The sequence below is a fragment of the Streptopelia decaocto genome (assembly GCF_964273445.1).
Source record: "Streptopelia decaocto genome assembly, chromosome: 9".
NCBI classification, from domain to species: Eukaryota; Metazoa; Chordata; class Aves; order Columbiformes; family Columbidae; genus Streptopelia; species Streptopelia decaocto.
The window spans coordinates 20,447,099-20,470,800 of NC_138664.1; the positions used below are offsets into that span (position 1 = coordinate 20,447,099).

Consider the following 23,702-nt stretch of genomic DNA (forward strand, 5'->3'; position numbering starts at 1 on the left):
CCCCAAAAATTACGTTTGGACGTTTAGGATTGGGGTTTTTTTTGGTTTTGTGTGCCCAGCCTGGTGTTTCTTGGGTGCTGCCAACACAAAGCAGGTGCATGGGGTCCCTTGTCCCCAATGGTGACAGCCACCTCCTCCTCTTTGGTTAAAGCCGGCAGTGGGACAATGGGTGCTGTCAGCTGACGTTGAGGAGGTGTGGAGGAGCCCCCGATGTGATTTTGGGGGGTCCCCGCTGCCGGGAGCCGGTTGCAAGGCTCCGGTTTTGTTTTCCAGCTGGTGTTTGCTCTCCTGGCGCCGCCCTGCTTGATCTTATTTGCTTTCCTTTGTGTAAAGAAATGTCACGTACAATCCTCGGGTGCAGGAAATGTCGCTAGGTGCTCACCCTGCACCCTGCCCAGTCCTTCGGGGACGGGGACGAGGAGCTCGGGGTGTCCCCTGCTTGAGCACCCACCGTCCCACTGCTCCTCCTTGTCCCAAACTGACCCCTAAAAATAGGATTAGGAGATTAAATCAGCCCGTGCAGCCTCCCCACGCTCACACACTGCGCTGGCGGAGCTGTCCCCAGGTTTGCTGGCTGCTCGGTGTCACCCGCAAAGCTGCTGCCAGACCCGCAATGTCACAACCTCGCAGCCGCGACACCGGGAGCCACCAGTGGGTACCGAAAACACGAGACACTGCTGACATGTGGATGGTTCGGTGTGAGGTGTATTCTGGAGCCTCCCGCGGTGGCAGTGACGTTGGTGTCTCTGGAGAAGCCCCGTGTCCCTTTGGCGAGCAGCTTGATGCCAGAAGGGTTTACCGGGGCGGGCAGGCGCTCGGAGAGCTGCCCCCACCTCGTTTTGCCCCTCTGTGTTTGCTCAGGCATTTTGGGAGAGCCCGGGCTGGGGCTCAGTATAATCATCAGACATTTCAAATTCAAAATAATCCTTCCCCCTTTTCTGTGGGTCGTATTTAACCGGGATTTCCCTGCTCCGTGGTGGGGTTTGTTTGCTCTGCCTGACCCCACCTGAGCAACCTTCTCTTTGCTTCTCGTGCCGTTAGAGATCACCTGTTATCCTGTAATGATATCCCATTTTTATGTCACCCCCCATCTATCTTTTAACAAGAGGATCTGCTCTGAGACCCCACCAACCAGCACAGGAGGAAAAGTGGTTTGAATAGAATTTTATTAAGGATTTTTTGGGCTTCGAGGAGTGGTTATCTTTGGCTTTTCCACCTCAAACTCCGGCCTTTTGTTCTCCCTGGTGTGTTTTTAATCTCGAGTGACAGAACTGGTTTTGTGCTGGAGGAAGCAGCGGCCGCCTCGTCCGCTCTGAGCAGGGCGAGCGCTAACGAGGGAGCGCTAACGAACCCGCCCCAAACGGACACGACCTAAAATCATACGGAAAAAGAAAACAACTTCAAAGAGTGAGTGTCGCTTTTCATCTCAATTAACTTTCCTTTCCTAGGATTGGGTTTCTCAGCTTCCTATTAATCTTCCAGCAGTTCAGAGGCAGGTTTTCATTTGTAATAAGAGCAAGCAGGGGTTGGGGACAAGGAAAAGGAAAAAGCTATTCCTATTCAGCTTAGGAGCACTTATCTGAAGAAAACCTATTTTCTTTCTATTTCTTTAATTAATCGTAGCATTTCCTTTGGAATCTCGTCTTTTGATATCATTGCCATCTTTTTGGGGTAAAAACCCCTCGCTGCTCAAGCCCAAACTGCTCCAATACCACCAGGGAGGCACAAATTAGAAATAGTTACCATAAAGCATTTGGGGGTTTGGTTTTAAAGGGTGTTTGCTAAACCTGGCTTGGAACAGCGATGCCTAGAGCCAATTAAAGCCACCTAACGATGACATGCTGGGCAAGGCGAGAAGTCCCTTCAGCACCCCATTTTGCCCCAGCAATTAGTGTAAAAATTCACCGCGGAGAGGATTTATTTGAAAGCAAAGTGATTTTTCTGGTTAATTTCCAGAGGGGACTAAGGCTTTTCCAGGGGGGAGCAGGGTGTTTGGGGGGTGTAGCCATGCTGGAGGGGTGACATTCTTCTTCTTTGGGCCAATCCTGCACATGGGCATCTCCCTCAGGCACTGGAGGTGCTGCCTCGCGGATGGGGAAGGCAGTTTTGGTTTTTGGGGAGGGGAGGGTTGGAGCCGCATCGCGCTCACTTCTGCGCCAGTTTCATGATGAGGCTTTTCCACTCCGCTCTCTTCTGCGTGATGTAGGAGGGGGTGAGGAGCTGCAGCAGCGGCTCCGGCCGCCCCCCGAGGTGTCCCTGACAAACAGCCTCCGCGTTGCAGATCACGTACATCCCGCAGTCGTAGCTGTTCTGCTGGGCGGGCGCCTTCTCCTCCACGAAGGCGGCTTTGCCCCCTCTCTTGCCCAAAAAGCTCTCCAGCTTCCCCGACACTTGCTTGGCGTGGAAGGAGTTGCATTTACTGTGAGAATCATAATGGGAGAAGCAGTTTTTGTCCCTGAAATAAACCAGTAAGCTCCAGTGTGAGCCCCCAGCGACCTGGTTGGAGTTATCGTTGATGGGTAAGAACACCAGGTTCTTGTGGTGAAGGTCCAGCGGTTGGAGGAATATGGCTATTTCTTCCTGGCTAAGGGCACATTTAATGAACTGAGCCACTTCGGGGCTGATGAAACAAACCTGCTCGTGAAACTCTTGGAACTGGTGGTTGGCGAAGTACTCGAAGGCGAAGCCGATGACGCGATCGTTAAGCCAGTTTGGGGGTTCCAGCAAAGCCACGTCCGACTGCCGCAGCAAACTGTCCATGTAACTGAGAACAACGGGGTCCATCCTGCGCGGGTCGGGGCTGCGGCACTCCGGGAATCCGCGAAAGCTGAAACACAGAGGAATTAAGGAATTAGATCCCACGTGGGACAAGATCCAGCACAACAAACATTTTGGGGAGCAAAGCCCATGTTTCCCAGGCGGGTATTTGCGGGAGCAGATGGAGGACGCGCCGTTCCTCTGCTCTCGGAGCCGTGCGTGGCTCCCATCAGATAGAAACCTCGCGTCGCTGTGATCTTCACCTCAAAGCAAAGCGATTTCAAAGCAGTTCCTGCTCGGGAATGTCGGGCACGCCTTCAGTTCTGCACTTCGTACTGAAACCCTACGTCACCCACGAGAAGCCCGTGGGTGGTCTGGTGTTTCGGTGTCTCACCTGCACAGTGAATTCTTTGCCATCACTGCTATTCCTTAAACAGAAGCCGTTCTGGGGGCTGTGTGACAGGCGTGTGGTCCGCCTTGCCGCGCAGATAGCGCCGCAGCTCGCTGCCAGACGCATGACCTGTTCTGGGAGAACCGGCCGGCCCGCCGGCACAGGAGCCTCGGCGCGCTGAGCGAGGAAAACAAAGCGAATCGAGAGCCCAAACAAACCAGTTCCCCACCGTGGGAACCTTCAGGACAACTGTCTGCCTCGCCGGCAGAGATTTCAAGAACAAGTGCCACCGAAGCTGGTTTGCAAAGCATCATTTTTTGGCTCAGGTGTTAGAGAAGCTGTCTAACACAGATTTTAATTTGCCAAAGATTTGCTCACAAGAGGCGAAAGCACTCGTGGGGACACTGGGTCCCCGCAGGCTTCCGCCAGTGACATCCCCCTGTGAACAAGTGACCGGTTGCGCCGACCCGCTCTTGCCGATCTTTTACTCTGTTATTTGTCCAGCCTACGCTCTTCCCTGTTTGTCTGCGCCCGCTTTACACAAATTGACGCTGCTTGTCCTTAAACAGGCGCCTGGAAGTTCCAGCACCCGGTTCTCCCCACCCACGCGTCTGACGCTGCGCTCAAGGGACTTCGGCGCATCTCCCAGGCCAGACAGCTCCCGGCTCCTTTCCGTTTATCAGGTTACCCGAGTATCCACTAATTCTGTTTTTTTCACCAGTCGTATAATTCCTTTTCCTGTTGCATTTGCTGCTTTTGCGTCCTGGGGGGGTTAAAGTGTGTTTTAAGAGCGTGCTGGGAGGTGCTACTCGATGACAAAATACGAGGATTTTGGGGGGAGATCTTGTGAAAAGAAACTTTTGATTTAAACCCTTTATATCCAACATGCTTTTCCTTTTGCTCTCGCATCCCCCAGCCCAGGTTTGAGCCCCTGCCCCTTGGACAGGGCTGGAAATGCCGCAGTTGGGGGCAGCGGTGACACGGAGCTGCTCTGGCCTCACCCTCTCCATCAAAAACCAGCTGAGGATGTCTTAAAGCACCGCGTGAAAACTAATGACAATAAGATCGCTTTAATATGATAAATAAGACATTGATTATCTGTTAAGATAGGGGGAAATAAAACAATCAAGTCTCGTGTTGTTTACATGTTAGGAAGAAGCAGATTTGTGCTGCTTCTTGCAGCGTGAATCATGGAAACAAATCCTGGCCAGGTATGCAGCAATTAAGAGAGATTTATCTCTCAGAAATCTTGGCAGGGTGACACGGCGTGCGATTTGTAAAGGGTGAAGCACGCTGCGTGTGTCACACATCGGAAGGGCCCAGGGAGAGGATCCGGGGCTTGAAAAAGCTAATTACTGTTTGTGTGTCGCTGGGAGAGCCCAGACGTGCCAAGCGGCAACAGTCACCGAGAGGAAGGGCAGCAGTTGTTATTGACACCCAGCAAACGCAATGGTGTTTGGACACAGGAGCTCCAGCTCCTTCCCAGTTTGTGGAGAAAAACCTTCGCAGCGGCCTGCGGTATCAAAACAAACCGAAACCACCTAAACTGCGTCCCAGCAACTCCATTGAGTGCCCAAATAGCAGCTTGTTTAACTTGGGTTTAAAGGGGTCACTGCTGAACTGCCCCAAATTTTCCTTTGCTGAGTGTTTTTCCTGCTTAATCTTTTCCTAGAGATGTGTGAAATCCAGCGAATCGCTTTCCAAACAGGATTACGGGCTGGGGAAGGAAGCGCGCGGCCCCTATTCTGTTAATTTTCCACTCCGCAGAAACATCGTTTGTGGGTTTTTTTTCAGTCGAGGGGAAAAAAAGACATTTGGCAGCTTTGTACAGTCAGGAAGGGAGAATGGCTCTAGCAAATGCTTAATTGCCACTAGCTACTACTTTTCGTTTTATTGCCATCTGGTATTTGTGAAACCGCTTGTCCGGGTGACTCACTGTGTGCAGCTCCAAGGAAAACCCTTCGGGCTCGGCCGCCAATTCAGGTAAGCGGCGAGGACCCAAAAAGCCGGCGGAGAGGTTGTTTATTTGGGGAGAACCTCCCCGTCGAAACCAAAGATGGAGGCGGATCTGAGCATCTCCGAGGTTGAAATCCAGTTGGATCGCTCAGCATTCGCTTCCTGAAGGCGCCGGCACGCTCTGCTCAGACGTTTTCATCCAAATAGCAATAAATACTGACGCAGGCCTGGAATATTTGTTGTAGGTTGGCAACAAGAGTCTCGCTCGTTCATTTTATTTGCACATTAGTAGTTGGAATTTGCGTGAATCCGTGGAATCCTCAGCTTCTCGGAGGATGAGAAAAAGGAGCAATTAGATAAAAATGTCATCAAGCCAACCAAGGTGAAACCACCTGTTTCATTTATAGACTTGAAAACGCTGCCGTCTTGCATCAACGTGGCAACAAGTCAAGTTTCATCTGCAAATTACAACGATTTAACATTCATAAACTGACCGGGCTCCTTTGCATCCAGGATGCAAAGCAAAACCTGTGATTTTTTGACCAAAAAAAAAAACCCAGCCTATTATTTTCACAACATTAAAGACTTTCCGTATGTAATTGTTGCTCTGAAGGCAGCACTTGAGAGCCAGGGAACGAAGCTCCCTAGTAATTGAGCGTAAATAGGCAGCGATGCAGCAAAGGATTAAGGATGAATCAGGTTCCTAAAGTCTATTTTAATAAATTAAAGGCGCTAAGAACATCCAGAGTGAATATTTTAAGGCGCCGTGTCCCTGAACTCCTGTACCAAATTTAAAGAATACGGAGGGAAATACCAAAAGCAGACAAATAATTCAGACGTTACCGGGGAAGAGTAGGAGGGATAGGGAAGTTTTCGGCAGCTTGACTGAGGTCTTTGGAATCAAAAGCCCCCACAATTTAATCACCAGACTATTCCGTTTTCCTAAAAATACAGTTTTTAGACACTGTGTCAACGCTCTTAATAGCGGTTGTTGTTAATGGGAGCAAGATTAGAGAAGAAACATTAATTTCTATTGATCAACCTGAGCTGGGCACCAGCAGCTGAGTCTCCATCCAAACAGCCAGAGAAGAAACTCAAGTAACATTAACTAACGCAGAAAAGAAGCGTGCTTGTCTACCCTTTTGTTAAATATAAGTGATTTCTTTATAGCCTATAGATTATGAGTCCTGTGTGATATGAAAACAGAGATTTTGTGGGTTGAACAGGTCCTGGAAGAAAACATTGATAATTTCTGTGAGCACAGGCAATGCCCAAACCTTTCAATTCCCCACAAATTCCCCAAACCAGCTGCTCTACGCATCCAAATTCCAGAATTTCGCTTTGTTTCACAACATCTCACGGGGCAGGAGACTGAAAACCGGAGGAATGACACCAAATGCTACTAAAACTAAGTTTAACTGGAAGAGAAAATAATTCAGTGAGCGGAGGATGAGCGATGGCACCGCGACGCTCCCCTAAGTAATGACGGGAAAGCCTCCGATCATCGGAGTGACAGTAAAACAGGCGTCAATGGGTCAGATTCACCTATTTTGAGGAAAAATGTGTTCAAGAGAGAGGTGGGAAGTGCTGGGAGGGAATTTAATTTGCCTGGAAAACCTAAAGGTCGCAGGGAGTTGGTGACAAGAAGGGGTTTGGTGACAAGAAGGGGTTTGGTGACAAGGGGAAGGGGTTTAGTAGGAAGGGGGTTGGTGACAAGAAGGGGTTTGGTAGGAAGGGGTTTGGTGACAAGAAGGGGTTTGGTGACAAGGGGTTTAGTAGGAAGGGGGTTGGTGACAAGAAGGGGTTTGGTGACAAGGGGTTTAGTAGGAAGGGGGTTGGTGACAAGAAGGGGTTTGGTGACAAGGGGTTTAGTAGGAAGGGGGTTGGTGACAAGAAGGGGTTTGGTGACAAGGGTTTAGTAGAAAGGGGGTTGGTGACAAGAAGGGGTTTGGTGACAAGGGGTTTAGTAGGAAGGGGGTTGGTGACAAGAAGGGGTTTGGTGACAAGGGGTTTAGTAGAAAGGGGGTTGGTGACAAGAAGGGGTTTGGTGACAGGGGAAGGGGTTTAGTAGGAAGGGGTTTAGTGACAAGAAGGGGTTCGGTGACAGGGGTTCGGGTGCCGTCGCTCGGTGGAGCGGGGCCGGTGGCTCCGGGCAGGCGGTCCGGGGGGATCGGCCCCCCCGGGACATCGGGCCCGTCCCGCTGCCGGTTCTCAGGCGATCAACGGGAACCGCGGGGCTGGAGCGGGACCCCGCGCTGGGCCCGCTCCCTGCGAGCCCACCCCGCTGCCGGCCCGCCCCGCTTCGACACCCGCAGCGGCAACGCCGCTCTGTGTTTACCGATTTTAACCGCTTTTCCCCTCAAAACGCGCGTTGAAGCCTCGGGGCCCGGTGCGGGCCGGTACGAACCCACTACGGCCTGCAACGGGCCCCGCACCCCCCGCCGCGGCCCCTCCGGACGCCGCTGTTTCCATGGCAACGCGTCCCCGCCACCCATCCCGCTCACCTGCCGCCTCATCGCCCGCTCGCCCTCCGCGGCACCGGCCGGTTGCTGCGCGCTGCCGTAAAGCTGTCAGCGCCGGCGTCGTAACGACCCGCCGGCCCCAGGGGTGTGAAGGGAAAGGCGGGGCGATGGGCGGGGAGATAGGCGGGGCCAGCGGAGAGGGGCGGGGCTCTCGTTGGGGTGGGGCGCGCGCGGGCGGGCGCGCGCGGGCAGTCGGGCAGCGCCCGTGCGGCGGGAGCGCGACCGCCCCTCAGCAGCGGCGCGCGGGAGCCCCCTCAGCGGCGGCGGCGGCGGGAGCGGGATGAGCCGCCACCCGGCACCCAGGTGAGCGGCGGTGGCGGCGGCGACGCGGGGCGGGGGCCTCCCGGTGGGTGTGGGGTGTGTGTGGGGGGGTGTGTGTGAGGGGGGGAACGGCGGGCGCGGTGGTGCCGCCGCTCGCAGGTTCGCCGCGTCCCGCTCGGCGGTGAGGCGAGCGCCGTCGGAGCATCGCCCGGTAGCGCCGCGGGGCCGGCGGGCGCCTTTTGTTCGGAGCGGATGAGGGCGAGTCCCTGTGGGGGCGCGGGGCGGGTGGCGGCGGCCGGGCCCACGCGTGGCCGCCCCCCCCGGCGTGCGCGGCGGCTCCGTCCTCGGGCTTCCCCACGCTGCGGGGCCGCTGCTTTTCACCGACGCGCTGCAGTTTGCACCCGTTTCGGGGTGGGTCGGACACGCGAGACGCGAAAAAAAACAGCCCGGGAAGGATGGGGGGGGCAGCTTGTCCCTCCCTCGGTGTTTCCAGTGTCACCCGTGGGGTTGCGGGCTGGCAGCACCCCCACATCCCCCCCGCGTGGGGTGACAGCCCTGGCACCGCTGCGACGGCACCGGAGAGCCCGTCACGCCGCCCGTCGCCAGCAGCGTTGCCCGTTCCCACCCCGTCTGAACGACGCATTTCTGTTTTTCAACCTGCTCCCTCGTCGCTCCGGGCCGTGGTGGGAGCGCTGCTCAGCTGAACGTTAAAAACAGTCCATATTTTGTTCTGGAATTTTCCTAAATGTGGCCAAAATGGCCTTTGCTTTATCCTCACCAAAAAACCCTCCAGCTTGACTCAGGGTAGGACCTGCTGCAAGTTCAGAGCCGGGCGTCTTTTTGCCCTTCTTCTTATAGACAGGCGTCTTCCTCCTCTACTTACATTTTCATATCCTGAAATCAAGCTGAGATTAATAAAGTCGGGAGCGTGAGCTCAGCAGAAATCATGGCTTTCACATCCCTCGCTGCAGCGCGGTACCCTGCCCATCGGCGGGTAAAAATATAATCACGTAGCGCCAGAGGGAGGAGGACAGTGCTGCCGTGGGGAGAGAAAACAGCACGGTATTTTGCTAAATTGATAACAAAGTGCTTTAATAAATTGCTTCGTGAACAGGTTATTAGTTGGGGAAATGGGTTTCTGGGTTTCTCGAGCGTTTTCCCAGCTCTTTTCCCTGGGGAAGTGACAGGGGAACGTTGTCTTCTCGTCTCTCCTGACGAGACGTGTGCGGACGCGGTGGTGATGGGCTGTGAATGCTTAAGTGCGACCTTACTGAGCTGAGCTTAACCATAGGCACCAGCAAGCTCTGGTTGGGGTCGGAGAGGCAGCATTATCACTTAAGAGCATTTTCTCTTTGGCCCATCATCCCAGAATCGTGCGATAATCACAATTTCCCTGATGTCTTTGAGTCAACTTACCAATTTCCATGGCATTTATAATTTTTCTGAAGCTTTTTGATTAAATCAAGAGGATTTTCTTTGCATTTTCCCTTATGAAGGCTCTCCCAGTCTTCGCTCTCACTCCTGGCTGTGATTTTTTTCATCCCCAAGATAATTTTGGAAGCTGTCTCTCTGACTGCTGATGGTAGGGAAGGTAATTCAGCAGCCCTGGCACACAACTAGTAAGCTTTTGTTTCCTGTTCTATCAATGATGATGCAACTTTATATTTTTATTTATTTATTGCCATTGGTATGTAAATTGGGGTGGCTTTAGAGACGTCTCATCTTTATTAAAAAGGCCTATGATTCGTCAGTGGTACCTCTGAAACATCTGAAAAAAGGTTTGAATGATTTGATTCTCTTTATTTTTAAACAAGTATTAAAATATAGACTTGGCTTTGCAGAGTTATTTCTTCTGTGCCTCCCCAGCTCCAGTTGTGATTTATAAAGTTCACATTTCTACCTTTTTTTCTTTTTTTTGGGGGGGATGTGAGGAAGCTGCATTTTAAGATGTAAAGGTATCAAATGGCTGACGTGACATCTGCTGTTGCAGTATCTTTTCCAAACACTGGCCCTTATATACGCTACCTAAACCCCAGACTAGCAAACCTTTGCAATCCTTTGCTAGGAAAATCTAACCATCTCAGTTTTTTATGCCTAAATTATTTTTCTCTAGGATATTCATGGTGATTTTTAGCGAGCATTCACCATGTTTTTGGGAAAACCTCTGGGAATGTGAAGCATGTGAGGTCATGAAACCTGAGGTTACCTACGTAACTTTAATTTAGCTCATTTGGAGATAGGACTGTACTAGAAATATTGATCATAGAATTATTTGGCTTGACTTGATTTCTGGAACGATTTTATCGAGCTCACATGTCCCTCCTCGGCATCGCCCACAAGTCAACAGGGGGAGTACTGGGAGCACAGGGATGGTGCTGGTCCCTCCACTGGTTTGATGAGGAAGACCAGGATTCACCATCACAGCCTCAGGGCCAAGCAAGCCACATGGTCCTGAAGCCTTAAATACCTTGAGTCTAGCACAATTACAAGCAAATGTGATCCAAGAGCTTCCAAAGCCATTTGGGGTAGGCGTAGCATGGGAATTTTCTCCCGAATTCTAGTTCTCGCTCCAAACCGTGGAGCTTTGGGGTAGAATTCCTTTAAAAATACATTTATGGGGGAGAAAACAAGGTCGCTGAGCCGCTTAGAATGTCTCAGCTGGTCAAACTCCGATTTCAGAAATTCCTGCGTCCCGCTGGTTTATAAATAAATCAGGATCACGGTCCCACTAGCGTGCGACATACTCAAGAAGAATGAAGGCAGGCTGTGTGGTTTTACATGGGTCGTTTCGCTGTTGTTCGTTATGGAGCTGATGAAGCTCCCAGCCTGGTCCTGGAGGCTGGTTCTCCAAGATGGGCTGGGCGCAGGTTTTGGCTTTAGAAGTTGGGGTTTTTTTTTGTGTCTTGAGGTTAAAAAGAGCATCTTATTTTCTCAGGCTTGGGCTCTGCGTGCCTGCATTTGCATAACTTCCTCTTGAGTGAATGGGATTTCTCTCCTCTCTGAAAAGTAAACATGAGCATAAATATTTAAAGGATCACAGCTTAAGTTTGCAAATTCGAGACTTTCTCTGGCATTCCTTTGGACAAAAGCAGGATCATCAGAGATTTTGGTTGTGTCTGGGTAGTTCTCTGCTCTGGGAAGAAGCTGTTAATTCTTTGGGTTTCCTGCTGCAAAAATATGACGCTGTGTATTCAGGTGAGATGGCTGGGATTATCACAAAGCTCAGGCATCGGTTTCTTATTGAAATGTTGCTGGCAGGATGTCTATAGATCTTCAGAATTGAGATTATTTTTACGGTACTTTATTTTTCTTTACAGAGGCCAAATTTTTCCATAGGCTTTGGGTATATGTGTGAAGGCACAGCTGTTTAGGATTGAGAATGCCTAAGCCAAGCAGGTGAAACTCTTGCCAGATAATGGGTAATAACAGGAAAAAAAGGGAAATAGAATAGTCTTTGTTTTCTCTGTGTGACTCTTTAATAGTAAATCTTGCTGCTGTGTTTGGCAGGTCGGATGTCATGGTGTGATACACGTCTCGCTTGTGTGTTTGCAATGATGTCTTAGCTTCTGTAACTTGGGGATTAAACTTCAACAAACCGTATGACCTCAGGAAATGTCAAAATCCAGAAGGAAAGCATACTGAACAATGATTTTAGAATGGAACTCATTTTTGTATCCACTTTTAAAACATTATCAAGAGTTACAGCTCTACTACTCATCATGGTAGTGTTTTTTTTATTCTGTGGGCAGAAATCCTGTAACAGGTACCTATGGTGTCTTATAGGTGAAGTGAGAGCTGTATGTCTTTGCCACAAATACTTTTCACTTTAAAAAAACCCCCATGATTTTAATGCTACCCAGTTGTGTATTGCTGCTTCTAGGTTACTTATTTTTCTTCTTGGCATTGCTTTCCTCTGATGGACGACTGTAGGATCGCTTAGGGCAGAAGGGACCTTGGGAGGTCGCTCTGTCCAAAATCCTGGTCCGAGCACAGTTGGCTGCGATGTCAGGCTGGGTTCCTCGTGGCTTTGCATGTCTCATGTTCGTCTTCTTCCAGTTGTGGTTTGCAGGTTGCAAGAGGAAGAGGGTAGGGGGGCGGTTTGGGCTGTGTTGGGTGGAAGGTGTCCAAGGAGAACAAGATCACACGTGATCCATGGCAGTCCTTGTTCATGGAGCGCAACTTCCCACTCGCGAGCGTGGTAAACTGCCATTTTACGCTGCATTTCCATGATTTGATTAAGCTGATCTAGTAGCAGGCTTCTGTTGAAAGAGGATCTGACCTGGCTGAAGTTAATCTTGGGAGGGGAACAGGGACAGTCCTCACCCGGGTTGATTTGCTGATAATCAGCCCAAAGCTGGCGAGCGGCCGGCAGTTTTGATGGAAACCCATTGGAGGTGAAACAATCATGCGCCATTTTACTAGGCAAAATGAAATTTAAAAATGCCTGTTGATTTAAGGATTGTCGTTACTCCCCCGATTTCTTTCTGCCATTAAAATCTTGCATTGCAGTTTCTCTTTAGGCATGGAGGGGTATGAGGCATCTCTTTCTTGTGTAGGGTCCTTATATGCTTTTGGCCATTCATGGCTTGGCGCCGGCTCTGTGAAACAAAGCCATGGGTCATGATTTTGGGCTCTTTTTGCCTTTCTTACCAGCACTTTTTAGGGTGTGCTTGGACCCTTTGAGCTACGATTCTCCATTTTCCACCAGGAACATCAATAGGGTCTGCTTGGTCGCATCCTCTCACTGTTGATGTGAGATAAGCACATGGGGAGACTTGTCCAAGCTCTCATCTTGTCCAGCTACTGAATTATTGAGCATTTTGCAGTTACACGCCTGACTTAGAGCAAAACATGAGCGTAGCTCTGCTATGGTTGTCTTTCCTCTCTCTGTTGGGTTATGGCGTGTATTTAAAGTGTCTCTGTGTCCCAGTGGAAGCTTATGGAATCCCCGTTGGTGTCAAAGTCCCCAGGAAAAGGCTGGCTGTGGGTTTAGGCCTGTCTAAAGTTGCCAGCGTCAAGGGGAGGGCTGGACCAGGCCCTTTCAACCATAGTGTCTTCCATGGCTCAAACTGGCTGCTCAGCTTCTCTTAGAGGCATCAGCTTGGTTTCCATCCTACGCCTCGTTGAAGTTACCGTTAATATATCTCAGGACCGACGAGGAGCACAGCGGTGATCTGCTCCACTTGATTATTGTGTGTGGTAGCAGAGACAAAATGTGTTTTAAAATACACAAATTGTAATGCACAGAAATACTGCATTCAGTGCATAGTGGGTCGCTGTTCAATATTTTTTACTTTTTGATAGTTTGTTTAGGACCCACCTGAACATACTGGTTATGTGAATGCTGATTTTTCTTATGCTGCTACTTTGGTTACCACCTCTATTAATGTAAAACTGGCGAAAATATGTGGGTTTAAATATCAGATTTGAATCTCTCCACCTTGAATTGCTTCTAGTATACCCTAAAAATGACCTTGAACCAGTGTTAGAGTTGCTCCTCTTTCAGCTGCCTGTTTAGTCTCCGCTTGTATCCACCAAGCACTGATAATCTGACAGCCTCACTGCTGTTTTTAAATCAAAATTCTTACAACTATCTTCTATTATTTGTAAAGCATGACCTTTAAAAAGGTACATGATCCTGAATATGACAGATCACGGTTGAGCATTAACAGAAGTGGAGTGTCTAATCCGTATGGATCTATCTTTGACAAACCCGAGCTTTAAAACCAACCCGGACCGTGAATGTTTTTGACAGACAGCCAGGAATTCTCGTGTTGTATTCAGCATCTACACAGTTGGTTTTGAGGGATGAACTTAAATTAATTTTAGAAGACTTTTGTAAGTCTACTCTCTCCTCACACTTCACATAAATAAGCAGACCGAAATAAAATTGTCAAAAACATTTTCACTTTTGCGCTACTTGTTGAAGAACTGTTAGGTTGGTTTATGCTCATTGGGTGCATAGGACAACCTTCCCCGGGGAGGAATTAGTAAATGATTTAATTGTTAAGGAATGTGGTCCCATTAGGCAAAAATAAATAAATAAACATATGCAGTAGATCATTAGAAACATAGCCCTTGATTAAAATGATGTCAACCAACTTGTTAAGATTTCAGAAGAGGGAGGTTATGTCATTAAATAACCCTTCTGGGGGTGCCTTTGGGAAATGTAAGTGCAGGGGAGCTGGTCCCTGCTCCTTAATTCAATGATTGCTCGGTAAATGAGGGATAGTTTTGGTGGTAAGGACAGCTGAACAACTCCTGCTCGAAGAAGGGACTTGGACAGATGTTTAAAAGCAGAGCCACTGTTTCTTCTGCCTCTTTTCATCAGAAAATAAAGGTACAGCCCCACAGAGGGAAAGGTTTGCTGGACAGACATGCAACAGACAGGCAACTCGCTTGGGATTTGGGCCACCTCATTTGCAAAGGAAGGTGACGTGTCCAGGTGAGCAACACGGGCACGCGTTGCGCGTTTCATCCTTCACGGCAAGAACATTGCAGAAATAATCCAAACAGGCAGGTGCTTGCGTTTCGCGTCGGAAGAGCGGGCTCCTCCGCTGCGGCCGTCGCCTCCGATAATCTTATCCGGCGGCGCTTCTCTGTGCCTGGAAGGTGAGCAAGGAGACAGGAGGACAATGCAGAGCAGAGGTCAGGTCTGGGTGCCTGCAGCAGGTTACGAGGAATCCTAGGAATATTTCTAAACTATGAACAGCATGAACTAACCAAAAGCACATATGATTTTATCAACAAAAAAACTGCCTTTTCTGCTCACTGTCTAACCTTGTTCAAGCACACCTTGACTTCTCAAAGCACAGGCCCTGTTTCAAACCGTGTTTGTACTTCTTCAAATACATCATCGATTTCACTGTGATCTGCAGTGGTTTAATTAAGGAATTAATTAACATTAATAAGTATCTGCAATAATATTTCTTCTGGCAAGGCTGAAGTGGTACCTCTAAGAAAGTGACTGAACAGCAGTTGCCCATCGCTTGCTGCTGCTCTGTGGAAGGGACCTGGACTCAAGTGCATTGTTTCACACCCAAATCCTTTTTTTCATTACAGGAGGGGAACTGCAGGCCTGCCTTCAAATGTATTGTTTTTGAGTTCAACTCTGCTATATGTTCTGGTTTTATTCCTTTCCCTAGATCCATGTGATTTAAATACTGAATAGCCATTGTGATCAGGCTGCAGGGAGCAATACAAGAAATATTAGGGGAAAATAAATACATATATATACAAAGAATGGACCTCCAGCAAATGGAGTAAGGATAATGAAATAGAGAAAAAAGTGAGCACCAAAGTCTGTGTCTGTGGTATTGAGAATTCATCCTCCCACCTAAAAGTCTTTGCTGGAAATAAATGTGTTCTGAAAACTGAAAGAAGGGGGGTATTTGTGTATTTGTATGCTTTGGGGAGCTGTAGCTCTGAAACACTGGGATAATATTTAGCAAATATCATCAGATGCTAATGGATTTGAAGAGAAGTTCAGTCTCAACTAGTAATGCTAATTAATCATCAAAAAATGCAAGCGTTTTGGTTTCTAAACTTGATGCAACAAAAAAGCCTCATGGGGTGCAAAGTAAGTGTAAAGCTGCAAAGTCAGGTGTGAAAGTTGTGCAAAAAATAGGGAGTTAGGGACTTGGTGCCCAGCAGTATTGTGCTTTGTAGACCTTGTGTTGCTTCTCCTGGTGTGCACCTTCTCCAGGAACCACCTCTTGAGGTGGGTGCTCTGGGAGCTTTAGATGTGGGAGAAGCACAACGGAAGGAAATGAAGCTCCAAACTAACAAACCAGATTTCCTCTGGTTTAGTTTTGCATCGTTGTTAGGCTGTATGATCATCCTTATGTGAAGACCAAGACAGAGGTGCCGCGGTGGCGTGGGGAGCACAGGTCAGGCCAGGTGCCACCTGCGGTGTTTGAGATCACCCCGTGGTTTTGCTGGTGTCGCTGCTTCGTTCTGCACCCACCGCTGCTCAGCAGCTCTGCTAATCCTAAACTGTTTTTATATTTTGCTTTGTTTTTCTTTTGTTGCCGGTTTTAGTTTTGTTCGGTTTGTTTTCTTTTTTTCCCCCAGGTACCTAAAAATAACCACGACTCTGGTCACCTGGTAGGAATCGTCGCCTATTGTAGGGGCAAGTAGGGAAGCAAACTTTCTTTGGTGGCATTTGTTTGCTGATAAGACTATTATTTTTTAAATCCATTTCCTTTCCTCATTCTCTACGTGCCTTCTAATTTCTCAAGGAACAAGGTGTGGGTCCTTCTGGTGCCTTAGTGCAGAATTGAACTATTCTCTGTGTTTTGTGTGTGTGCTCCTGGATACACCGCAATCCTATGTAACTCCATTTAACGTGGCTGCTGTGCAACTGTGTATTATTTTGAGGAAAATTAATATTTTGCTCATGTTACAAAGTATAACCAACGGATTAGTGTTGCAGGTGAAATTTTCCTTTGGATTAACTGCGTCATTCGCTATAACATGCCTAGAAAGGGTGAATACGCGTTTGCTCTTGCTTTATTTCTGGTTTTAAATTTCATTTTTGCCCTGAAGCAGTTAATGCTGCAGCATGTGTTGATTTTTGCTGGGCAAAAACAATACGAGGCAGTTGCTGTGGTCTGAAGGGTGGGGCTCGGGAAGGTCTTGTTTCTGATTCCCTTCCCTAGGCCGGGCTAATTATAGAGACAAACTGGGGAAGGAAGAGAACGGGGTCAATTAGAGCATCCAGCACAGTTTCCTTTAAATTAGTGGTTGGGCTGGATAGATTAAAATAAAATAGACATAGAGTGAGATTTCAAATACTCTGGTGTGGAGCGAGGTCGGCAGCTGCCGCAGATGTTTTACAGTTTCAGTTTAAGTAAAGAAACATGCTGAATTAGAAGCTTTATTACCAGAATTGCCAAACGGAACGGAAAAGACAGAGGGGATATTACTACTATTTTTCTTCTTCAATATGTTTTTGAATAGCAATAGGTTGTGATAACGAATGAAGCAAAGAAATGCCTTCCCTCCAACCATTAATAAAATGGATTTTCTGTGAAAAAGGAATTGTGAGGTAATTTTAAGTCGTTCACACTCAAGATGTTATATTTTCATAAAAAAACCTACTTTTACCCCCTGTATCTTATGAAAATACAAAATGAATCTATTTTGGACGTGTTTTATCCCTAGTTGGGGAGCAAACCGGGGCTGAACTTCTTTTTCTTGAGGCTGTCTTATGGGTTTAAAAGTTGTGGATTTATGCGTGAACTAACTCAACCTGGAGGACGCGGTATTTAAAGAGGTGATGCAGAGGCAGTACGAGCTCCTGGCTCGTAGCTCCGCAGGTGTGGAAAGCAATAAACCCCTATGCCAACTGGAATTCACACAAGTCAGTTAAAAAAAAACGCTTTTACGGTGCTCTTACCAGATGATCCTTTCAATCCCTTAACACCTCAGTTTTTCTTCTTTTAGGAGAAAAGCCCCCCGGTTGACAGACCGTCCCCCTTTCTGCTGTGTGTTTTTGCTGCTTTGCCAGCCCGCCTGCCTGGCAGTGTGCGATTCCTGACAACTGCTGCGCAGAAATGGAGGTGGCAGAGCAGGGAGAAAAGAAAAAAACGAGCAAACAAAACCCACAAGTTTCATTTGTGCTTTTCAATCCAGATCGGCAACTTCCTTGTGCTGGTGGCGTGACTCAGCCCGGGCTTCCTCGCTGGAGGCCGCTTCTGGCAGGGCATCAAAGGAGCTTTCAAACCGGAGCTCAACCAGGACCTTCCTTGAGCAAAGGCTGTTTTTCTGGTCCTGGGATCTCAGTGAGATGTGCCTAAATCTTAAGGGAATTCCTGATAAATTCGCTTGATTCATCCTGAGGATGAGAAGGGTTTCTTCTTGCTGCTTTGAGCAGCCACGTGCTTGTCCCAGGTGTCTTGCCCAGCTGGGAGCGGGCTGGAAAAAGCCCTTTGAGATCAACGATACAATTGGCAGGACAGATTTTTTCACTTTTTCATTTCTTTTGTTGAGCTAATATGTAGGGTTTTTAGTGTGTCACTTAGGAAATTCTTAGCCTAGGAGCAGAATTTTTCATTTATTTTTTTCTGAGGGCACAGGTTAGAGGCGTGCTTTGCTCAGGGCTGTGATGCCAGCAGAGATTCTTACCCTCATTTCCTCCTTTCTCCTGGTAAAACTAACAGTATAAATGCTTTTCCCTCATTTTTGGTTAAATCAAATTAGCTTTATACCTTGGAAAGAGTAATTTTTTTTTCATAAGCTTATTTATTCAGAGCAAAGAGTGGGAGCAGTCCCACCAGGAGGAGTTCAGGATGGAGCCACCAGCAGAGCTGGACCGAGGAGAAGACATCGATCTGCAGGACATGTCACCAGTGACTTGATGCAAGAACCTCCACGTTGGGAGCTCTACTCTTGTTTTTAGGGATTTTTTCCAATTGAAATGCATTGTCAGTGTTTTGTAGGTTTCAAATATTACTTTAAAAATGGTTTACAGTATTATATGGTATTTTTAGGCTTATTCTACTTGTTCATTGTGTTGTCTGTGTCCTGTAGTTACAGCCCCGGGTCTCCTGCAAAAGTTACAAACAACTCATTTGAGATGGATCCTTAGGGTCTACCAAGGAGGGTGACAAAATCTATAGGCTAGTGTGGGGTCTTGGCAGACCTATGGGATATTTCTGTTTTGTATGTGTTGTGTAAGAGAGAGAAAAGCTTGAGAGAATATGATGTATAAATATTTAGAGGCTGCCACTTTCAAATATGTGACGGGAGAGTCTTGGAAAATCAGGAAAGTGGTGGGTTTTTTTCTTTAATGGGTTGGAAATGGAGACTGGCATCCTGAGCTGGCACAGGAGTCAACCATTTGATAGTGATCTAAAGTTATACACGAGGAAGAGCCTTAAAGGTACAGATAAAAAATTGCAAAGCTGATTCAGTAAGGATGTGTTGGGATGCAAGAGAAGAGCAATGCGGTCATATAAAAATAATGATTTTTGCTGCAGTGTCCAGGCAGGTTGGGGCAGGGTAAGATTGTCTTTCCACCAGCTAAGTGCCGGAGAAGGGAGTTTTGCCTTTTTACCTCTTATTTTCTGTCTGTCTCTGTTGGATTTAGGGACATTTTATATAACATATTGCTCTGGTTCCGCTTTTGCTGCCACATTGCATGCATGTTCCATTCCTTCACCCGCTTCTTGATTATTTCATGTGCGTGACAGAGTCGCAGCACGGAGCTGGTATGGTTTTCACATCACCTCCTTATTCTGCATCTAGATTGTGCAATCCCTGGAGTTTTGGAGGGCCTCTATGACACAGAATATTTAAGCACTTCTTATTTTTTCCAGCTCATGTTGTTGCATGGCTCTGTGCATTCCCACCTCTCTTTGTTTTGCAAGGTTTTGTGACAATTTAGGTTGTTTTAAAACAAAGGTTCCTACCATTTTTTTTTTTTTCCAAAGTCATCAAAGTTTCACGTTGCCAAGTTGATTTTTCATGTGTCCTTTAGGACTTAATTGCACTTAATTGTGAGGTATTGTGATTTGTGAGATGCTTGGTGTATCTTACAACTCAGTTGGCTTTATTTCTAGTTCAGATTTTAGATGGTCACCTCTAGGTAGTTACATGTGCAGACTCTACCCAAGTGTGGGAAGTGGCTTTCTGTAGGCAAGTGTGCTCAAGAAGGTAATTCTTCATTAGGTTTGTGTTAAATTGAACTGTTAAAGTCTTTAATTTTGCATGGGTTTAGACTTCTGATCATGCTCAGTGCTGCGAATGTTGGTTTTTTTTCCCCTTATACAGTATGCTTAGCCTAGTCCAAATGTTATACCGAGCTTTAATTTTCTCCGTTTCCTATGATTCTCAGTTAACCCTCTTTTCAGGAAATTAGTGGCTTCCTGCAGACTATTTGTAGCTGCTGTTGGCCGAGAGAAGTGAGGTGATGTCTATGCAAAGAAATATGATGAAGTGTTCAGGAAGATTAGTTTGGAGGTACCAGGGTGGGTTTTTCTGTTTGTTTAAAGCATTCTCAAGGTAAAAACCTGTAGCAGCAGCACTTGCATTAATCTTATTTACTGGCGTTTGAATAATATCAGATGCCATTGTCCGTTCCTTCATACGTGAAATCTAATCTCTGCTTGAATTAGCCTTTGTAATAAGGCTCCTGCTTGATAAGTGAGTAGACAAATATTAGGGCTTTGCCACCAAGGGCTTTATCCTTTGCTGAGATAAAGCGGTTGAGCTTGAACGTAGGTTATTTATGCACAGAAAACACACTTATCAGCATTCCTGAATTGCCCCTGTTGCAGACAGCGGGCACTCCTGCCCCCAGACAAAGCCAGATTTAGCTACGTGGCTTCTTTCCTGTCACAGAAATAAAATATTTTCCCATTTTTCCACGCGAACGGTATTTCTGGTGCTGCCTACGGTGTGCACGCAGAAAATGCTTAAAGAATCCGGTGTTGTGGGCAGCTCCTGCATCAGCCCAAGGCTTCCAGCCCCGTGGCTGAAATATGTGCAGCCTGTTCCCTGGACGCCTACGCGGTCCTGCCGAGGAGGAGGAGGATGGTGACGGCGGCCAGAAGCAGATTGTTGCCATTGCAAATAAAACCACTTGTCCATCCCGCTCCGGAGCAGAGGGATCCCAGAGGCTGAGCATCCAGAGTGCTGGTGGTTGAGATGTAGGTTTTGTAGCTTTTTTTAGGAGGAAAGCGGGGATGAAAAATTGCTTGCAGAGGTGATCCTGCAGCTGGTGAAAGAGGTAGAACTAGAGGTGGCAGGTGTTGCAGACAGAGGAGGTTTCGTCTCATTGCACTTTATGTTACGGGGGAATCCTTTGCAAAATAACATCAGGAGACCCCTTGGAGAGCCCCGCCTTGTTGTTAACTCTTGCAAAGCACAGCAAGCCAGTCCATGAAATGGCCGTGCTCAAGATGCGCCTGAAAAACACTCAGGTTCTTCATCATGTTGTGGGAGATCGAGCAAACTATTCCCACTTGATCATATTTCCATGTAAACTCATTAGCTAACCACCTCCGCTTCTTATTTCTCCCATTTCAGATGCCCAAGTGCCACCATTTAAGTGGCTTAAATATTGGTCCGACTTAGTCATTCTTTGTGTTGGTGTTTAATGGTGCTTTGGTTTGTTCTGGTTGTGGTGCAGAGCAAAGGGAACTGCAAAACCTCAGGGAGATGAGGTACCAAAAGAGATGGGAGTGTGATGTAGCAGACCCTGTAGTTTGGCAAAATCGGTAACCAGGTCAGCTCATTGGAGACAAATTGCTTGATATACAAAGTAGTCAACAACTTAGGTAATTCCGGGGCAGGTAATTCAAAATTCAATTTGAATGGATCATAAAATATCCATATATTAATTTTGAAAGCTTCTGTGTGTTCCAGTTTTTCTTGGTTTTCCTCTCATTTGTGCTCTTGCACACACTTGCCAGCAGAACTCATGGGACTAAAAGTTCCTAACATCTTCTGGTTGGTCTTGGTCTAGTCATCATCTGCCTGTGTCATCCACCTTAAAACTGAGCTGATGACCAGAGGCCTTAGGTGTGGAGAAGACAGACGAGCTGATGCATGATTTCCTTTGGAAATTTCCCCAAATCTTCTTTGTAGACCTCTCAGCCTAATGGGATTTCTGGTGGTGGGTGTGATGGGCCTCCGCTTGACTTATTTGGAGGAAGTCAACCCTTTTTCCACCTGTCTGATCCAAAGTCAAAGGACCTGAGTCCCAAGGGACATGTTCACCCAGAGTTTTGGACAGTTGTTGGCACATAAAGTGTAAAAAAATACTTGCCATCCCTAGAAATCTTTTCAGTTGACTAATTGAGTGGGTCCATTGTGATCTCACCTTAAGTTGGTCTTTCCTCATCTCCGGTCACAGAAGGCAAGAGCCAGATAATCCCAGGGAGGCGCGTGGAGGAGGATGTGACCTCTTCTGCAGGAACTTGCTGTCCCCCTTGATTTAGTTGGCTTCATCCAGTACTTCTCATCTGCTTCAGTGAAAAAACAGCTGGTTTAACTTTCTCCAGTGAAGACTGACACTCTTTTACCCCCCAAAAAGCCCCAAACCTGGCAAACTAGCAAGGGCCAACCTGAAAGGACATGTCATCCATTGCACGGTGGGCTGTGGCAAGGACCTGCTGGGATCCAGATTATTGATTTATAAAAGCAAATTAGAAGTGTGTTTTTCATGTCTGCTTGTGGAAGAAGCCTTTTTGATTTATGTTCCTGCATCTTTTGCATCTGAGATGAAAACCAGTGTGGCTAAATGATGAGGTTCAGGCTGATACGAGCCAAACAGATGTACTTCAGAGAATGAAACTTCAATCTTGGATTTACTTAGCTCATTTCCGAGTGTCATTACATTATCCGGATGATGAATGTGCTTTAGTTTTGTGATCCTACACCAAATATATTTTTAAACATTTTTTTCACGCTCCCTTCTGTTGATCTCATCACATAGCCAAGTTAATAGATTGAAATCAGTTTCATTTCCATACCATATGCTCTCAAAGACGTTTTGGAGGGATAATTATGCTCATATATTTTACTTTACCATATGATGCTGATATGTACTCTGTTTTTCAGGTAACAGGGGTAGGCATATGTGTTCTCAGAGAAGCTCTGGGATGACTTGTGTTTTCTGAAGGTCCTGTTGTCTTTTAGATGAGCCAGGAAGGACAACACCTTCAACATGAGGGCAAGGAGATCATGTAGTTTTTGGAAGTGTTTATTAGACTTATTTAACCCTCCCAGCTCGCTAATAGGATGTTTCCTTGAAGAGCAACTTCTAAACCTTTCTATAACATTAATTATTGAAGAAGGTAGGAGTTACGCAGTAGCTGGAAGTGTTGCAATGAGCTTAAATGATCAGGGCATAGCAGGATCTTATCTTCCTAAAATGCCATAGCTAATTGTCAATGTAAATTATAGAACTGAATTATGTACTGGGAGAAAACTCAATCTCTTTTGGGAAGGATATGATATTTTTTTTCCTATCTAAGAAATTTTGATCAGTGCCTAACAAATAAACTCTGCTACAATTACAAGCTGCTGCTGAGGCTTCACTAATTTCCCTGAATCACCGGAGTAACATACTGGAGCTGACACTTAACAGCATCTGGATGGTTACTAAATACTTTGGAACTTTCTTTCTTTAAACAAGTATAGTGCTTAATTTTAAAATGATCATTTATCATTGATCATTTAAAATGATCATTGCAACCTGATAGGATTCAAACCAGAATGCCAGTACACTTTTGTGGTGGTGTTGTTTAGAGAAGTCGGTATTTGCTCAGTTGAATTTTGGCTTGACTAAACAGTGCAGACAGAACACTTACCTTCCCACAGCGGACTTATTTGTACCGCTTTTGTAGAAATTATTGTTCTTTAATATAAATGCTGAACTTACGGAAGGTGGAGATGCGGGAGGTATTATACCTTCCTGTCGAAAACCTGGGGTAACTTTTGAGGGGGGGAGTCACAACACAGCAGGTTATGGAGTAGAATGGAAAAGCCCCCCAAATTTACACTGATTTTACTTGTATATTATGTATGAAATCTGAACAAGCAGCTGGCGAAGCAGAAGCTGAAAGGAGAAGAGCAAAGTGAGGATAGAAGAAAACAAAATTGAATGTCCCAAAGTATCTGGGAGTGTTGTCATCTTCCTGCAGCTTATTACTGTTTCTATCAGCATCTAATAAATTTAAATCCTTATTTTTGAAGTTAATGTGCTCTCACGTTTCACTCTTAATTAAAAAAAACCAAAACACCCAAACCTCTGTTTCAGAGAAACATGTTTAAAAAACAACACCAACAAAGCCCTTATTCTTTTA

General features: G+C 46.9%; 2 protein-coding genes across 8 annotated transcripts in view; one reads left to right on the forward strand and one right to left on the reverse strand.

The window, feature by feature from the left end:
- Positions 1 to 1,131: 1,131 nt before the first annotated feature.
- On the reverse strand, positions 1,132 to 7,710 carry SENP8 (SUMO peptidase family member, NEDD8 specific). Of its 2 annotated transcripts, XM_082060732.1 has the most exons (3): positions 7,609 to 7,637; positions 5,085 to 5,428; positions 1,132 to 2,827 (listed from the first exon to the last, which is right to left on the reverse strand). In XM_082060732.1, the coding sequence occupies exon 3, from the start codon at positions 2,782 to 2,784 to the stop codon at positions 2,146 to 2,148; it is 639 nt and encodes a 212-aa protein (XP_081916858.1). In that variant the 5' UTR covers positions 2,785 to 2,827; positions 5,085 to 5,428; positions 7,609 to 7,637; the 3' UTR covers positions 1,132 to 2,145. The 2 variants fall into 2 exon arrangements, with proteins under 2 accessions (XP_081916858.1, XP_081916857.1); XM_082060731.1 differs by lacking the exon at positions 5,085 to 5,428 and having other exon boundaries at positions 7,609 to 7,710.
- A 107-nt stretch (positions 7,711 to 7,817) lies between these two features.
- The window catches only part of MYO9A (myosin IXA), a 160,170-nt gene continuing 144,285 nt past the window's right edge, over positions 7,818 to 23,702 (forward strand). For all 6 annotated transcript variants that reach the window (XM_082061177.1, XM_082061178.1, XM_082061182.1 and 3 more), the window contains exon 1: positions 7,818 to 7,929. The gene's annotated coding sequence lies outside the window, so the exon portion shown is untranslated. The remainder of the gene's footprint in view (positions 7,930 to 23,702) is intronic.